The sequence below is a fragment of the Choristoneura fumiferana genome, chromosome 30 (genome assembly GCF_025370935.1).
Source record: "Choristoneura fumiferana chromosome 30, NRCan_CFum_1, whole genome shotgun sequence".
Lineage (NCBI taxonomy): Eukaryota > Metazoa > Arthropoda > Insecta > Lepidoptera > Tortricidae > Choristoneura > Choristoneura fumiferana.
Window position 1 is genome coordinate 5,533,757 of NC_133501.1, and position 19,526 is coordinate 5,553,282.

General features: G+C 39.3%; 1 protein-coding gene across 1 annotated transcript; it reads right to left on the reverse strand.

The window, feature by feature from the left end:
• Positions 1–3,617: 3,617 nt before the first annotated feature.
• Positions 3,618–13,912, reverse strand: LOC141444910 (uncharacterized; the record flags this gene model as incomplete). Its single annotated transcript, XM_074110669.1, is given in 4 exon segments — positions 3,618–4,027; positions 5,533–5,632; positions 6,215–6,273; positions 13,841–13,912. Coding segments are annotated over 4 exon segments (341 nt in total), but the record flags the coding sequence as incomplete, so codon positions are not given.
• Between the last annotated feature and the right edge of the window lie 5,614 nt (positions 13,913–19,526).

The window sequence follows — 19,526 nt, forward strand, 5'->3', positions numbered from 1 at the left end:
TACAAGAAATAAGAAGGACACTGGGATCACATACCATCAGTAAATATCGTATAATTTTGAAATTACAAAATAAAATAACATGAACCCTAAACGCCATTCTGTGTTGCCGCGTACACAAGAATCAAATTCCCCGTGATTGAGATTTTAATAAATTGAATTTTATTGTTATCATCATTAAATGATGATACATTTTAATAACTTATTTTATTTAAGTATCTAACGTAATTATTATATATACATAACCTAGTTCTATATTATTTAATGTTTATCTTTGTGATATATACACTGAAGGTGTATAAATTGTTACCCGACACTATTTAATTAAGGGTGAATGTGTCTTAAAATTAAAAATGTTTTTCTTCTTCCCATTCAAAAAGCCCAATCAGCTGATTTACTTAGGTATTACGGGAAACGAAAAAAAAATTTTTTTTCGTATTTCTACCCATTTTCCTGAAATGTTAACTTTTTACCCGACTGCCCGAAGGAGGGTTATGTTTTTCAAGCGTATGTATGTAAGTATTTATGTATGCATGTATGTATGTATATTTTGTAAACAATTTTTTTTATGTTAGTCTTAATTAACCTGTACATTATATTAGGTTTAACTATAGGTGCAACGTGTTATCTTAACTACGCAAAACTTCTTAGTTGTTGACTCAGTCCATGAATTTTTAGTAATAATTTTTAAATATTGAATGTCCTTAAATATATATATTTTTTAATTAAAATACCATTGATATACCTACCATTTTTTTAACAAGAAACCTACGCCTAACCTATACACAAACATCTTAATACATTCACTCTTAATTACTTCTTAATTTCTAAGTATTTCCCAAGACACATTTTGTAACCAGGAACTTAATAGACCACAGAATCATTTATTTTCCCAATAATTCGGGTAACAGTGGAGCAGCTGGCAACACAATTCGTCACGCACACTATAGTGCTATAGCATCCTTGCAAATTGTCTTACACCGTTCTTACGCACACTACAATATTGAGTTGCCGCATTCACGAACCTTTTGTTTTTAGGTAGCGCGGTATCTAGTCGAGCGATCGCGCGAGACCAATCATTTATCTAAGAGTGACAGATTTCCTTTTAAATTCACTATTTGCAAAATTGACCCGATTTTTTTGAAGAAATCTTTTTATTATATTTTTTTTTGTAGAGAATTTTTCAAGTAGTCATATTTTGAACATGAAACTACCGTGAGATTCACTCATATTAAATATAATGACCCGGATAACTCACGTCTTAAACATATTCATATTATTTCGTCGTCTTAGTCATATTTTATAAGTTAGGCTGCTATTTCATTTTAAACTACTAATATTCTCAAGTAGACTTAGGAATCTATCCAATATGATCTACGACTGTATTAAAGCCGTCGTAATAGAGCAAATTAGACATGTTCTCCATAATTTGCTATACTATTTTTAACGATAGAGCAAATTAGAGGAAAGGTGTGCAATTTACCCTACTAGTTGGTTAGAGTATATCGAATCACAGAGAGAGAGAGAGACATTGATGTCAAACTTATAACACCCCTCTTATTGCATCAGGGGTTAAATAAGTTTTTGGTAAAAATTTCATTTTTAATAAAAGCTTTTGTGCTGACTGTACCTTTTGGCGACTTCACTTGCATTGTTACCCAAACTGCAAACAAATGTGCATACCAAATTTCAAGTCCATGCCATTAACCGTTGAAGAGTTCCGTCCTGCGGAGATGATCCTGGCCAGACTACCAGGATGTCACTACCAGATTATTGTGTTGTCATAAGTATGCCACGAGACAGTCCGACTGGTAGAAGTGGGTCTAATTTAACTTGCAAGATTTCACCCGCACATAAATACATATATTTTATACATGAAACATACATTGCAAGTTAAATAAAAGCTTTTGAAAATAGTAAAATACTGAAATTTCAATTTAACCACTGGAGCTAAAAATTCAACAAGCAAAACTGCGGGTGAAGGCTATATGTAAATATGAAATGAAATTATTGTAATTTTTTCGAGAATATTCTTATTTACTTATCATGAAATTAATTCAGAATTAATTACCATTATGTCTTAAATGTATGGTAATTATTACATGAAATATGAGTTTACCATTCGATTCGGCGGCAGCAAAGAATAATATATGATTATCTACAGAATTGAAAATTTTCAACATTAAATACTTATATTTTTTTAATCATGCGCTAAGGCTGCGTGACCATTAAAGATCTGCGAGGATGTGTTGCGGCGATGCGAGCCATGTGTTTTTCATTAACCATGCGTGACATGCGGCTAGCGGGTCAGCTTGTAGGAGAGTAAGTAAACAATGAATTATCTGAAGACTCGATTTATTCAATTAGGCTCCCCTGCAGAACGCGGCATGAGATCTCAGGGCGTAGGTTCGTACAAGTGGTTGGTTTAGGATTACAGAGGGCACTTCCCTGGGCCCGGGTGTTCAGGTGGCGTAGGTGGAGTAGCAGCTGGACGTGCTGGTCGGAAGCCTCTTGAGCAGCCGGTGCGCTGGCCAGGTGGCTACTGGAGGTGCAGACGTTGAGAGGACCTCGGAGAGTTCTACTCCGTACCGATATTAAGAAGTAAATTAAATAGGTAAAAAAAAACAGCTTAGGGCTTTTCAGTGCTGCTTTCTGCTCTTAGATGTACTCGAAGAAAGTAAAGCTTTCAGTCGAGCTTTCCTTTATAAAGGTCGTTGACCTGCGATCAGCTGTCCGAATCAGCTGATCGACTACACGCCGTAAGACGGCGAGAGTGTAATTTTTTAATCAGCTATAAATACCTACCTCAACTGTAACTAGACGAAAATTTAAGTGCTGTAAACCGATATCAAAACAAATTTTTAATTTAGAATTAACTACCAGAGCGTAATAAATTTTTGAAATATTTTCGAGCAGCAATGTAATGCACGCGTACAATAATTTGATACGAGAGAGAAGTGTTCTGTGACAGCTGTCACGTCAACAAGTGCGACGTTTTGAACAAAAACAAAGTAGTATCACGTAGTGATATATTGCGTGCTAATTAATTTTATAAGGAAAATAATAAGTATTTTTTTTTTACTAACACATAATAAGATAATTAGGTCCTTCACTAACTACCCTTAAACTTAGAGGTACTTAGTATCAAAAATACACACTGTGTACCTACTTATACTTTGTAGTCATAATAATATGATTAAGGACGTCTTGTAGGCTTTTTTTAATCTTGATTTAAGGCTTAAACTGACAGTTCTTGTATGGATCTGACAGAACTTAGGCCCCTAAGCTTAAACCTAGATTAAAAAGCCTGCAAGTGGACGTAAATCCACTTAAAGTTTGGAGTTGTGACAATTTTAAGGCCATTCCTTCATGGCTCATCTCCTAAGAACTGTTCTAACAGTGTATCGCTAATGTCTTCTGAGTTACGGGACAGAATTACATACAGTTAATACCTAGTTTATTGACCCAAATGCATCCACATTTCAAAATTGGACAACTTGTGATGACTAAGATCACAAGTAGACCGAAATAGAAGGTATCGCTGTCCTATACCCACGCGTATTTTTCACTTTGATTGTAGACACTTTTAAGTGTAAAGGGGTGCCCAAAATGAGAGATCGTTTGGTTTTTTGGAACTTTATATTTCGAGGCCGATTGCCTTGGAGCAGAGAAACAAACCTAAACTACCTTATTTATATTGATGTACGATACTAGCGCCACCACATATTGTGTCTTATTTTGGAACTAATGAGGCGCATGGTTGCCAGCAGGCATTGATCATTAATTAGCCATCTAGTTCAGCAAATGAACTATGGATGGCGCTGTATCGTACAGTCAGTATACATTGCTAACGCAGCTTCTGGTTTATTTTATTGACGTCCAGTATTGACGTCTCTTTTAGCATTTTTATCTGCATATTTTTAACAGTCCTTTTCATCTCTTATGCTGCTGCTTTTAACTGCTTTTCCACCAGCATTGCCTACTCCAGAAGCACCACGAGAGTTTCCGCCACCATTGCCTCCTTTTGCACCTTGAACAACAGAATCATAATTAAAAATTGGCCGTTGACTATTGATAGCAGACTAGCAGTTTCAAATAACATAAATAACATCGCTGGCGCAGATTCCAATGAGGGTTTTCACAGAGGTGAAATATCGCTAGATGGCGTTAGTATCGTGAGGTTCGTTTGACGTTTGCTCGTGATTGGTTAAAAAACTAAATGAGCCAATCGCAAGCAAACGTCAAACGATACTAACGCCATCTAGCGATATATTGCCTCTGTGAAAACCCTCATTAACTGAACGCCCGGATTGCTACGGTACACCACCATCTTGCTCGCTAATCCTGCCGTGAAGCAGCGGTGCTTGCACTGTTGTGTTTTGGCGTGGAGAGTAGGATAGAAGGTGAAATTACTGGCACTTGAGGTATCCCATCTTAGGCCTATAGGTTGGCAACGCATCTGCAATCCCCCTGGTGTTGCAGGTGTCTATGGACGGTGGTGATCTCATACCATCAGGAGACCCTGTTGCACGTTTGCCATCCAGTCGTATATAAAAAAAGGTTGCTACATCGGATATGTTTCCGCCACGAGAGATACGACTTACTGCAAATTTATGACGGGCAAAGTTGCCGGGAAGATGGTGTTGGCCGAAGGAAAAAGTTGGTTGAGAACCATTCGAGAGTGGACCAATCAAGAGGGCTGCTGAGAGCTGCTGTTCCACTTCGCGAAGAACAAGAAGAAATGTTCAGAGTTGATGGCCAACCTCCAATATTAAATTATTATGCTTTGTGTAACTTCAGTAGGTACCTATCTACTTGTATTATTATAAGGTCACAAAATGTATTTGCAAGCACATTTATGTTTAAAAGCAAAAAATATTACATTGTGTCTTAAGGGCAGTAAATAAGGAATTACCGAACGAGCGTCTATAAATAGCGCCCGAAATAGATGTTTTTCATCACATTTGTGAGTAAAATTATGTATTTGTAAGTTTGTAATATACTGTTTTGCCAAAATTCCCATACCGCTCGTGCCTGGACCACCTGGCTGACCTGGTGATAAATCTGTAAGACTTTTATACGAGCAATTCTTCCATATTTATTTACCAACCAAAAGGTTAGTAAAATAAGGTTCCGTACCCAAAGGGTGCCAACGGGACCCTATTACTGAGACTCCTCTGTCTGTCTGTCGCTCCGTCCGTCTGTCACAGGGCTCTATCTCTTGAGCTCCGCGGCTAGCCGCAGAACACGCAACCAACTCATAACGTCCTTATTCGAGAGAGAGAGAGAGAGAGGTGTTACATGTTTTACCGCTGTGTGTCTGCCTGTGGCATCGTAGCTCTGAAACGGGTGGACCGATTTGAATGCGGCTTTTTTATTTGCAAGCAGGTTTTCTAGAGATGGTTCTCAGATATGTTTCATCAAAATCGGTTCAACCGTTTTTGAGATATAGAACTTTGTAGTGACAAAGTCAAGGGTTTTCCAAGTTTTTGTAGGTTAGGTTATAGTTCATTAGTTTATCATATTATTATTTACCTTCTGAACTCTCGGTGGCGATTTTGCTCTTATTCGACTTGCGCGAGCTAGATCTTTGGTCACCACTGTTGACATCATTGGTTACAGCTCCCGAACCATCCTTAAAAAAAGAATAGTTTTTAGTCCCCGACGCAAAAAGAGGGGTGTTATAAGTTTGACCGCTATGTGTGTCTGTGTGTCTGTCTGTGGCACCGTAGGTTTTAAACGGGTGGACAGATTTGAATGCAGTTTTTTTAATGGTAAGCAAGTTTTCTAGCGATGGTTCTTAGACATGTTTTATCAAAATCGGTTTAGCCGTTTTTGAGATATTGAAGTTTGAAGTGACAAAGTCGGGGGTTTCCTAACTTTCTGTTGGTAAGGTTAGGTTAGGTTATATCTATATCTCTGATAACACCAAAATGCGTAAAATATACAAGGGTTTTTTTGTGCGACAATTTTTAGCACGGCGTGACGTCACGCTGATCTTTCATCATCATCCCAGCCTGTATACGTCCTACTGCTGGGCACAGGCCTCTTCTCAGCATGAGAGGGTTTGGGTTAGCAATGCTAACGCAGCTTCTGGTTTATTTTATTGACGTCCAGCATTGACGTCTCCTTTAGCATTTTTATCTGCATATTTTTAATAGTCCTTTTCGTCTCTTATGCTGCTGCTCTTAACTGCTTTTCTACCAGCATTGCCTACCTCAGAAGCATCATCATCATCATCACGAGAGTTTCCGCCACCACTGCCTCCGTTTGCACCTTGAACAACAGAATCATAATTAAAAATTGGCCGTTGACTATTGATAGCAGACTAGCAGTTTCAAAAAACATAAATAACATCGCTGGCGCAGATTCCAATGAGGGTTTTCACGGCGGTGAAATATCGCTAGATGGCGTTAGTATCGTGAGGTTCGTTTGACGTTTGCTCGTGATTGGTTAAAAAACTAAATGAGCCAATCGCAAGCAAACGTCAAACGATACTAACGCCATCTAGCGAAATATTGCCTCTGTGAAAACCCTCATTAACTGAACGCCCGGATTGCTACGGTACACCACCATCTTCCTCGCTAATCCTGCCGTGAAGCAGCAGTGCTTGCACTGTTGTTTTTTGGAGTGGAGAGTAAGACAGCCGGTGAAATTACTGGCACTTGAGGTATGCCATCTTAGGCCTATAGGTTGGCAACGCATCTGCAATCCCCCTGGTGTTGCAGGTGTCTATGGACGGTGGTGATCTCATACCATCAGGAGACCCTGTTGCACGTTTGCCATCCAGTCGTATATAAAAAAAGGTTGCTACATCGGATATGTTTCCGCCACGAGAGATACGACTTACTGCAAATTTACGACGGGCAAAGTTGCCGGGAAGATGGTGTTGGCCGAAGGAAAAAGTTGGTTGAGAAACATTCGAGAGTGGACCAATCAAGAGGGCTGCTGAGAGCTGCTGTTCCACTTCGTGAAGAACAAGAAGAAATGTTCAGAGTTGATGGCCAACCTCCAATATTAAATCATTATGCTTTGTGTAACTTCAGTAGGTACCTATCTACGTGTATTATTTTAAGGTAACAATATAGTTATTTGTGTCACAAGGGAGCAAAATGGTTTATTTGCGTCGAGGGCGTACATTGAATCCAGGATGTAGCGAAGGATTTTACAATAGAATCCTGAGCGTAGCGAGGGATTCTAAAGTAGAATCCTGAGCGTAATGAGGGATTCAAGTGTTAACGCCCAAGATGAAAATAATTTTGCTCCCGAGTTGCTCATACAACTTTTCACACCGAGCATTAAGAAACTTGAAAAAAAAAATTCTAAATATTATTAAAGAACAACCAGCATAGAAAATGGCGTGGCTTTACAATTATCAACTTCAAAAAATGGCATTTGTTATAAAATACTTAGAAAAGCCTTGAACAGAAAAGTTGCACTTTGCTCCTTCTCGTCAGGGAGGAAAAGTTACTTTTCTGAAGGAGAGTTGTGAAAAATGTATTTGCATGCATATTTATGTTTAAAAGCAAAAAATAGTACATTGTGTCTTAAGGGCAGTAAATAAGGAATTACGAACGAGAGTCTATCAGAAGCCCGAAATAGATGTTTTTCATCACATTTGTGAGTAAAATTATGTATTGTAAATTTGTAATACTGTTTTGCCAAAATTCCCATAATTCCCATACCGCTCGCGCCTGGGCCACCTGGCTGACCTGGTGATAATTCTCTAAGACTTTTATACGAGCAATTCTTCCATATTTATTAACTAACCAAAAGGTTAGTAAAATAGGGTTCCGTACCCAAAGGGTGCCAACGGGACCCTATTACTGAGACTCCTCTGTCTGTCTGTCGCTCCGTCCGTCTGTAACAGGGCTCTATCTCTTGAGCTCCGCGGCTAGCCGCAGTACACGCAACAACTCATAACGTCCTTGGGCGTTATACGCAATAAAAAGGCCCTTGGGCACAAAACAGATAAGTACAGATTTCAATCTACATACAAAGTGCGCTCGAGCAACGCACACATAGACAATGCTCACGGAAACGAAATCTCGGACCGGTTGGAACCAGTGCGAGCGCGAGTGCCATCCGCTTGCGACACGCGTCTGTGAACTTTTTTGTGCAATAATGGAGAATGCGAATTTATTACACTTTTAAATATAATAATCGTGCATTTCGCCAATGTCGAAATCGTCGCAAGATATTTTCTGTCACAAGTTGGTAATATAATAATGACATTAACATTAAAATATTTTAGTTATTACTAATTTATATTTCCATTCTTCCTGTTTAATTCTCAACAATAAGGAGCTGTTAAACCATTCATTGATTAGTGTTAACTCGCGGTTAGGTGTGATGCCGTCTCTATTTGTTTTGTTCGAATAGACGGAGACGGCATCACATTTAACTGCAGTTAACACTAATCAATGGATGGTGAAACAGCCCCTTAATGCGTAGACGCTCAGACACGGCGGATAGTCCCGGCTCAGCTTTGGTGTAGGTGTAATATTAATAGAATAAAGGAAGAGGGGGGGGGGATTGTCTACATTACACAGTGTTTAGGGGTTAGTTTCCAGATGTTAAACACATCATCATCATCAGTGTCTAACATCTGGTAGCATTAGTGAATGGTAGTGTTGCTCTGATGATGAGCTTTGAGTGCGAAACGCGTCAGTGTGGTTGTAGTAATAGAGAGAGAGAGAAAGGGGTGTTGTATGATTTACCGCCGTATGTGTCTGTGTGTCTGCGTAGCTATCAAACGGGTGGACCGATTTGAATGCGGCTTTTTTTATTTCCAAGCAGGTTTTCTAGAGATGGTTCCCAGATATGTTTCATCAAAAGCGGTTCAGCGGTTTTTGAGATATTGAACTTTGAAGTGACAAAGTCAGGGGTTTTCCAAGTTTTTATTAGTTAGGTTATAGTTCATTAGTTTATCATATTTACCTGCTGCGCCGGCACTCGGTTGATGGCTTGACCTATCACTTTGGTCACCACTGTTGTCATCATTGGTTACAGCTCCCGAACCACCCTTAAAAAAAGATTAGTTTTTAGTCCCCGACGCAAAAAGAGGGGTGTTATAAGTTTGACCGCTATGTGTGTCTGTGTGTCTGTCTGTGGCACCGTAGCTCTTAAACGGGTGGATCGATTTAAATGCGGTTTTTTTAATAATAAGCAGGTTTTCTAGCGATGGTTCTTAGACATGTTTTATCAAAATCGGTTTAGCCGTTTTTGAGATATTGAACTTTGAAGTGTCAAAGTCGGGGGTTTCCCAACATTCTGTTGGTTAGGTTAGGTTAGGTTATATCTAGGTATATGTCTGGTAACACCAAAATGCGTAAAATATACAAGGGTTTTTTTGTGCGACAATTTTTAGCACGGCGTGACGTCACGCTGATCTTTCATCATCATCCCAGCCTGTATACGTCCTACTGCTGGGCACAGGCCTCTTCTCAGCATGAGAGGGTTTGGGTTAGCAATGCTAACGCAGCTTCTGGTTTATTTTATTGACGTCCAGCATTGACGTCTCCTTTAGCATTTTTATCTGCATATTTTTAATAGTCCTTTTCGTATCTTATGCTGCTGCTCTTAACTGTTTTTCTACCAGCATTGCCTACCTCAGAAGCATCATCATGAGAGTTTCCGCCACTACTGCCTCCGCTTGCACCTTGAACAGAATCATAATTAAAAATTGGTCGTTGACTATTAATAGCAGACTAGCAGTTTCAAATAACATAAATAACATCGCTGGCGCAGATTCCAATGAGGGTTTTCACGGCGGTGAAATATCGCTAGATGGCGTTAGTATCGTGAGGTCCGTTTGACGTTTGCTCGTGATTGGTTAAAAAACTAAATGAGCCAATCGCAAGCAAACGTCAAACGTCAAACGATACTAACGCCATCTAGCGATATATTGCCTCTGTGAAAACCCTCATTAACTGAACGCCCGGATTGCTACGGTACACCACCATCTTGCTCGCTAATCCTGCCGTGAAGCAGCAGTGCTTGCACTGTTGTGTTTCGGCGTGGAGAGTAAGACAGCCGGTGAAATTACTGGCACTTGAGGTACCCCATCTTAGGCCTATAGGTTGGCAACGCATCTGCAATCCCCCTGGTGTTGCAGGTGTCTATGGACGGTGGTGATCTCATACCATCAGGAGACCCTGTTGCACGTTTGCCATCCAGTCGTATATAAAAAAACCGGCCAAGAGCGTGTCGGACACGCCCAAAATAGGGTTTCGTAGCCATTACAAAACAATTAAGTAATATTTTTCTAAGGATTTCGTATTTTATACGGAATCTTTCAAGTTTAGGTATATTTTATACCTTAAGCCGCTATTTACTCATAAACTACTGATAATTCTCAAGCAAACTTAGCCGTTATAGTTTTTCTTGAAAGTTTGATATACCTAAAACCATCCTGATTTTTTTCCACTCACCGGTTTAGATTTGAGAGGGGGAAAGACGCTCGATTTTTATGAAAATTTGCACTTTAAAGTGGAATATTTCGCAAACAAATCACTGAATCGAAAAATCGTCTCAGCAACCCCCTAACGGTTTAAAAAGACCAAGCCAATGATAGCCCACACTAAAGCGTTGGATGAGAAAAAAAAAATCACCCCCACTTTACGTCTATTTTTGAATTTTTAAATAAAAAAAAATAGTTAATTTTGTCTTAAGGGCAGTAAATAAGGAATTACGAACGAGAGTCTACCAGAAGCCTGAAATGGATGTTTTTCAACGCATTTGTGAGTAAAATTATGTATTTGTAAATTTGTAATACTGTTTTGCCAAAATTCCCATAATTCCCATACCGCTCGCGCCTGGGCCACCTGCCTGACCTGGTGATAAATCTCTAAGGCTTATACGAGCAATTCTTCCATGTTTATTAACTTACCAAAAGTTTACTAAAATAGGGTTCCGTACCCAAAGGGTGCCAACGGGACCCTATGACTGAGACTCCTCTGTCTGTCTGTCGCTCCGTCCGTCTGTCACAGGGCTCTATCTCTTGAGCTCCGCGGCTAGCCGCAGTACACGCAACAACTCATAACGTCCTTAGGCGTTATACGCAAATAAAAAGGCCCTTGGGCACAAAACAGATAAGCACAGAATTCAATCTACATATAAAGTGCGCTCGAGCAACGCACACATAGACACTGCTCACGGAAACGAAATCTCGGACCGGTTGGGACCAGTGCGAGCGCGAGTGCCATCCGCTTGCGACACGCGTCTGTGAACTTTTTTGTGCAATAATGGAGAATGCGAATTTATTACACTTTTAAATATAATATTCGTGCATTTCGCCAATGTCGAAATCGTCGCAAGATATTTTCTGTCACAAGTTGGTAATATAATAATGACATTAACATTAAAATATTTTAGTTATTACTAATTTATATTTCCATTAAAATTATTATTATTATTTTTCCCGTTTAATTCTCAACAATAAGGGGCTGTTTCACCATCCATTGATTAGTGTTAACTCGCGGTTAGGTGTGATGCCGTCTCTATTTGTTTTGTTCGAATAGACGGAGACGGCATCACATTTTTTGTTGAGTTTCTTGCCGGATTCTTCTCAACAGAGGTTTTTCCGAACCGGTGGTAGATTTTTTTTTGACATTCATAAGTGCTTGTTATAGCCTAAATTGAATAAAGATATTTTGACTTTGACTTTGACATTTAATCGTTGGTTAACGCTAATCAACGGATGGTGAAACAGCCCCTAAATCAAACAACTAGATACGAGTGCCACCCACTACCACGATAATTTTTTGTGCATAACCCATAGTTGGTAACCCCAGAGCGTCCGCCGAGCGTAGGTATGAAAAGTGAAGTACATACCTACATGATATTGACTTCTGTACCTTTCTGTTTTGTGCCTTGGGTTTTATTCAGAGGTTGCGACCAAGTTAGCCTGCATGTTACGACAGTGTGATGAAAAGGCACCACAAGAAAAAGAACATCACCGTTCAAACAGGAAACGGTGGGATAAAAGGAAGAAGTGCCTCATCTGTCGGTATTAGGAGATTTAGGGGCTGTTTCACCATCCATTGATTAGTGTTAACTGACGGTTAAATGTGATGCCGTCTTCATTTGTTTTATTCAAGTTAACACTAATCAATGGATGGTGAAACAGCCCCTTAATGCGTAGACGCTCAGACACGGCGGATAGTCCCGACTCAGCTTTGGTGTAGGTGTAATATTAATAGAATAAAGGAAGAGGGGGGGACTGTCTACATTACACAGTGTTTAGGGGTTAGTTTCCAGATGTTAAACACATCATCATCATCAGTGTCTAACATCTGGTAGCAATAGTGAATGGTAGTGTTGCTCTGATGATGAGCTTTGAGTGCGAAACGCGTCAGTGTGGTTGTAGTAATAGAGAGAGAGAGAAAGGGGTGTTGTATGATTTACCGCCGTATGTGTCTGTGTGTCTGCGTAGCTATCAAACGGGTGGACCGATTTGAATGCGGCTTTTTTTATTTCCAAGCAGGTTTTCTAGAGATGGTTCCCAGATATGTTTCATCAAAAGCGGTTCAGCGGTTTTTGAGATATTGAACTTTGAAGTGACAAAGTCAGGGGTTTTCCAAGTTTTTATTAGTTAGGTTATAGTTCATTAGTTTATCATATTTACCTGCTGCGCCGGCACTCGGTTGATGGCTTGACCTATCACTTTGGTCACCACTGTTGTCATCATTGGTTACAGCTCCCGAACCACCCTTAAAAAAAGATTAGTTTTTAGTCCCCGACGCAAAAAGAGGGGTGTTATAAGTTTGACCGCTATGTGTGTCTGTGTGTCTGTCTGCGGCACCGTAGGTCTTAAACGGGTGGACAGATTTGAATGCAGTTTTTTTTAACTGTAAGCAAGTTTTCTAGCGATGGTTCTTAGACATGTTTTATCAAAATCGGTTAAGCCGTTTTTGAGATATTGAACTTTGAAGTGTCAAAGTCGGGGGTTTCCCAACATTCTGTTGGTTAGGTTAGGTTATATCTATATCTCTGGTAACACCAAAATGCGTAAAATATACAAGGGTTTTTTTGTGCGACAATTTTTAGCACGGCGTAACGTCACGCTGATCTTTCATCATCATCCCAGCCTGTATACGTCCTACTGCTGGGCACAGGCCTCTTCTCAGCATGAGAGGGTTTGGGTTAGCAATGCTAACGCAGCTTCTGGTTTATTTTATTGACGTCCAGCATTGACGTCTCCTTTAGCATTTTTATCTGCATATTTTTAATAGTCCTTTTCGTCTCTTATGCTGCTGCTCTCAACTGATTTTCTACCAGCATTGCCTACCTCCGCTTGGCTTCCGCTTGCACCTTGAACAACAGAATCATAATAAAAAATTGGTCGTTGACTATTGATAGCAGACTAGCAGTTTCAAATAACATAAATAACATCGCTGGCGCAGATTCCAATGAGGGTTTTCACGGCGGTGAAATATCGCTAGATGGCGTTAGTATCGTGAGGTTCGTTTGACGTTTGCTCGTAAACACATCATCATCATCAGTGTCTAACATCTGGTAGCAATAGTGAATGGTTGTGTTGCTCTGATGTTGAGTTTTGGGTGCGAAACGCGTCAGTGTGGTGGTAGTAATAGAGAGAGAGAAAGAGGGGGGTGTTGCAAGATTTACCGCTGTATGTGTCTGTGTGTCTGCGTAGCTCTCAAACGAGTGGACCGATCTGGATTTTTTTAATTTGCAAGCAGGTTTTCTAGAGATGGTTCTCAGATATGTTTCATCAAAATCGGTTCAACGGTTTTTGAGATATAGAACTTTGTACTGACAAAGTCACGGGTTATCCAAGTTTTTGTAGTTAGGTTATAGTTCATTAGTTTATCATATTTACCTTCTGAATTATCGTTCGAGGAAGAATTTTGGTCACCACTCTCGACATATTTGGTTACAGCACCGTTTCCTGCTCCAGCTCCCGAATTACCCTTAAAAAAAGATTAGTTTTATCTCTGATAACACCAGAATGCGTAAAAATATACAAGGGGTTTTTGTGCGACAATTTTGACTGTGACGTCACGCTGATTTTTCATCATCATCCCAGCCTGTATACGTCCTACTGCTGGGCACAGGCCTCTTCTCAGCATGAGAGGTCTTGGGCCGTAGTTACCACGCGGACCCAGTGCGGATTGAGAACTTCACACGCACCATTGAAATGGTTATGTGCAGGTTTCTTAACGATGTTTTCCTTCACCTTGAAGCTCGTGGTAAATTTCAAATGTAATTTCGCAAATGAATTTCGAAAAACTCAGAGGTGCGAGGTGGGGTTTGAACCCACGATCCTCTGCTTGAGAGGCTATAGGTCAAACCACTAGGCCACCACGGCGTCGTCACGCGGAACATTAACTGGCTATGTCTCTGTCGTTTTTAGGGTTCCGTACCCAAAGGATAAAAACGGAAATCGTATTGCTAAGACTTCGCTGTCCGTCCGTCTGTCCGTCAGTCACCAGGCTGTTCATTAACCGTGATAGTTACACAGTTAAATTTTTTACAGATTATGTATAACTGTGGCCGCTATAACAACGAATGTATAGTTCTACAAGCGTTTCAACCGCTATCAGTCTCCTGTCGCATATATTGAAGAAATGAGAGACCGTAAGCAAAAAATAATAATGAATGGTATTTGTACCGCATGCACCCTAAACTACTAAACGGGACAATCCAATCATCAACAGTCGGCCTATAGCAGTCCACAGTTGGACACAGGCCTCTCCAATGAGCGCCATTGCGCCCGGTCCTGGGCTACTCGCATCCAGCTTCCACCAGCAGCCTATCGCAGACTGTCCCTCCACCTGGCCGGAGACCGTCCTACACTACACTTGCCGAGACTCGGTTTTCACTCTAGAATTCGTTTAAAAAAAAAAACTCTGCTTCGGGCAGTCGGGTTACAAACTAATCCAATCCCACGTATAATTACTTTTTCATCTCAGCACCTCAAACAGGCAGGTTTTGCTATGAGAAATCAGTGAGCAAAATCGCATTTTTTTTTACTATTTTTGGGACAGTAATATAAATTTGGAGTAGTAATTTTATTGTTATTGTTATGACAAGCATTAGCAATAAAGTTTTATTGTTATCAAGAATGTATACTTACTGCTGGTTTGCATGTTGCCACTGCAATCTGTAAAAATATAAAGGCTGTAGAAAAAGCTAATAAGGCATGTATCTACTTAGCTTTTGACATGGTTTTATTTGTTATATTGAAATTTCTGATGATCGTCTACGTAGAAAATGTGCGCTGCTTTTGCGAAAGAAAGATGTATATTGTTCTGCGTTATTAGAGTGTAGCGACTTCTAGCGCCATCTAGTGAGCCAACATAGAAACTCCAACCCAACCTTGCATCGCGCGCGCTATCGATGTTTCTCAACTCGGACGCATACAACTTTTGACGCTTCGAACTTCTGTCCCAAGGCATAACATTTGCCTGGAGAGAGATCTGACTATTTCGCAAAAAGGTGTCCATTTTCAGTTGTCCACGTATGAAATAATTGTATAAGAGCATAAAACGAGCCATTTTACCCAAGAGGTTCATATAGCCATCCGAGCGGGTACAGCGAGGGTGGATACACACGTCGAGGGGAAAATGGGTTTAATGCTCGAGTTTTACACTCCGCTTTTCACTTAGATTGCGAGGAAATGAAATAGCAACAGTGGAAACAATAATTCACTTTCTATGTACCTTTTATTTTTTATGCGTTACTATAGTAAATCTATTACTTAATATGATTGGTTTCATTGATTTTTAGTTTTATATAAATTAAAAAATTATTTAAAAATATATGGAAACTTTTTTGTTTGAGAAAGAAAGAAAGAAAGAAACATTTATTCGTGACAAACAAAAGAACAATGGATAAAAAAAAAAAAAAAATAGTTTTTATATGCCACGAAATGGTCCCAAATCAGCAATGTTTGTTTGTGGCTGTTAAGACCTGATTACCTTGGTCTTAGACGAAGATTTTTATTTTATGCGCTAGAGCATAAAAAGTCATTTTATGTCGCCTAAAAAAATACATATTTCCCGACGCTATTTCAACAAAAAAAAAATTAAGTAATATTGTGTTTAAGTATATATACAAAACCTTGTGGTAAATGTGATTAAAAAGTCAGATAATCATTTGTTGTTGGACCCAATAGAAAGTTTCGATGTAGTTACGAAATTACGATTTTTCCTCACAAAATTATCGTGAAGTTTTCCTGACGTCAATAAATTTTGGATAATAATTTCTTAACAAACTGTTTTTTGACAATTTCATTTTTAATATTATTTCTGCGTTTTGATTTATTTCTCCATTAAATTAGATTATTTGCTCCCCGCTTAAATTTCAGGACGGAACAACTTTTTGAGAAATAGGTAGGTTCCTCTAGCTCTGGCTCTCTATTGGAGCCTCCCCTCTACCACAGTATATTATATACAGTAGTGTCCTACAGTATTTTCTGTGTAGTTAGTCTTTTTTTGGATTCTATGTTTTTAGGTTGATGTATTGTTGTGTTTAGTGATAACTTTAAGGGTTCCGTAGCTAAAATGGCAAAAACGGAACCCTTATTGTTTCGCCATGTCTGTCTGTCCATCCGCGGCTTTGCTCAGACTATCAGTGCTAGAAAACTGTAATTTTGTACGAAATATATGTAGCAACTATGCCGACAAATGGTGATAAATATTTTTAGGGTACCTCCCATAGACGTAAAGAGGGGGGGGGGTGATTTTTTTTCTCAACTAACCCTATAGTGCGGTATCGTCGGATAGTTCTTTTAAAATGACCTATTAAGATGTTGTGAAGACGATTTTTCGATTCAATCTTTTTTAAAGTATAAGTTTTCGTTCAAATCGAGCGTCCACCCTCCCCCCCCTCTAAAAAGCTAAACTTTTACTAAGTATATCAATCTTACAAGGAAACTATAACGGCTAAGTTTGCTGGAGAACCGATTTTGATGAAAAACTTCCCTACGTTTCCAGAAGCCTTTGGCTTATCGACGTTAGAGGAAAAATGATAAATATTTTACCCTACATGCATAATTATTTCAAATACTACCTAAGTAACGACGGCGAGGTAAGAATACCAGTTTTCTTAAAAAAAGATCAAAGATTCATGCTTTCATGAATTAAAACCTAAAACTTTTTATTCAAGAGACATGTGCTTGGTATAGTGGGGCATTCTTTGGCTTTTTGTTGTGTTTCGGCGTGGAGAGTAACACAGCCGGTGAAATTACTGGCACTTGAGGTATCCCATCTTGGGCATCTAGGTTGGCAGCTCATCTGCAATACCCCTGGTGTCGCAGATGTTTATGGGCGGTGGTGATCTCTTACCATCAGGAGACCCACTTGCTCGTTCGCCATTCAGTCGAACAAAAAATAAATTAAAAAAGGCCGGAAAGGACGATGGTGAAAGACTGAAATAATTTAGTCAAATAAAAAAAATTTCTTACCAGGCAGGACGAGGGTAAACAGCTTCAGGGAAATCATGTTGGTTTCTTGACGATTTCGAATGTCTGTTGAACGATTATTGAGGCTTATATATACCAAAATGTATGCCAATATTTGGCAAGAATACAACTGTTTTAATAAACCCTATTTGCACTTCTCACGTTGCACGATGACGGCCGTGAATTGTGGTTCATCTTGTATTTATTTTCAGATTATCCATATCCATGCTAATCATACTATATACTATATACTATATTATATATACTATATATACTATATATATACTATATATAATATTATAAATGCGAAAGTAACTCTGTCTGTGTCTGTCTGTCTGTCTGTCTGTCTGTCTGTCTGTTACGCTTTCACGCAAAAACCGCTGAACCGATTTGGATGAAAATTTGGTACAGAGATAGAATAGACCATGGGAAAGACCATAGGCTATCTTTTATCGCGAAAAAAAAGGCTTTAAAGGGGTTGAAATAGGGGTGAAAGTTTATATGTGGAAGTTCGTCGCTGTTGGAAATAAAACCATGAAACTTGGATTTAGGCACTTAATAAGAAATAAGTCGGTATGTGTTTCAGCTTTTTTGAAAATTCGACCTGTGAGGGGATGAAATAGGGGAATGAAAGCATATGGAAGGTCGTCATTATCGAAGATAAATCCATGTTCTTTATGAAACTTGGTATTTGGGCACGTGATAAGAGATAAATAATTGTTCGAGCGTTTTTTTTTAATTCTTTTTCTTCTTAAAACCGGTTAAAATCGACTCGAACTCGCGCGTCCAGGGTTCCGTGCATAGTATTTATGAATATCAAGTGTTAGCAGAGCCAAGCTCATAAGCAAAATGTACGCAATGTGGGGTCATTTTACATGGCTTATTAACATAGACAGTCAGACTTGAAAAATTATGATTTTCAGATTTTTTCTTACTTATTTTGCTATAAAGGGATATAAATTTGCTATAAGAGCTTCCTTTATACAAATTTCAAGTTTCTAGGACAGCCGAAAGTACCCTATAACTTTTTTTTGAGTTTTAGGGTTTTAATTTCAACTCGATAAATACTCCCGCACGTTTACGGGAATAAAGGTCTTGACAGACAGACGGACGGACGGACAGCAAAGACATCCTATAAGAGTTCCATTTTTTTCCTTTTGAGGTACGGAACCCTAAAAAAACATTTGTTCCGGCTCTTTTCAAATTTTTCGTCATTTTTCATACCTACTTGAAATATGGGGATGAAAGTTCGTAAGGAATTCCAAACAAATTTACTATAAGTATAGAAATATGTGTAGCAATGCTTAGTAAGAATGCCGTCTTAATTATAATCCTACCCTCCTAACTTACAATACAGGACGTAAGATGTCAAGAGCTCACTATAAAGAATTAGTCCTTTTGTGTTGCAGGGTAGAATACTTATGTTTTACCAAAGAATGGAAGAAAAAAAAATAGTTTAGATATAAAGCAATGTATTAAAATAGGTTATTTTCAGTAAACCGTAGAAGTTTCTATGTGCTATTATTGGCAGAATAGGTACCCTAAATAAATTAAATACTTTCCAAAGTTACTATTCACGCGGACGAAGTCGCGGGCAAAAGCTAGTATTAAATATAATGACCCGGATAACTCACGTCTTAAATCGAGTTTAGCTCGACATGTTTCGGGCTAATCCGTAGCCCTTCGTCTTCGGAGCAACGCGACTCAGCGGCTGCTGCATACCGGCACTGCGCGCCGCCGCTTGCTCGCGCGACTACCGACGAAACTGACACCGGCACACAACTACCCGCGTTTTCATCATCATTACAACTGTCAAATGTAGGGTAGCACAAACACTAACAACATCGCTCTGTAAAGGTACGTTCCACACACCGATGACGCAGCACGAGTATTTAACACCGTTTTCAAACTCGGAGGTACCGTCCAACCCACTATCCCAAAACAACTGTTTCATGTTTATGTGTCATTGCTGTTATAAATAAATTATTTTCTTTCTTTCTTTCTTTCTTTCTATCCGGTTGAATTCGGCCGACGACTAATCTCGATGGCTTCACGCACTTTCCGCGGAATGAAAATTTATCTCTCGCAGTACAGATACCTT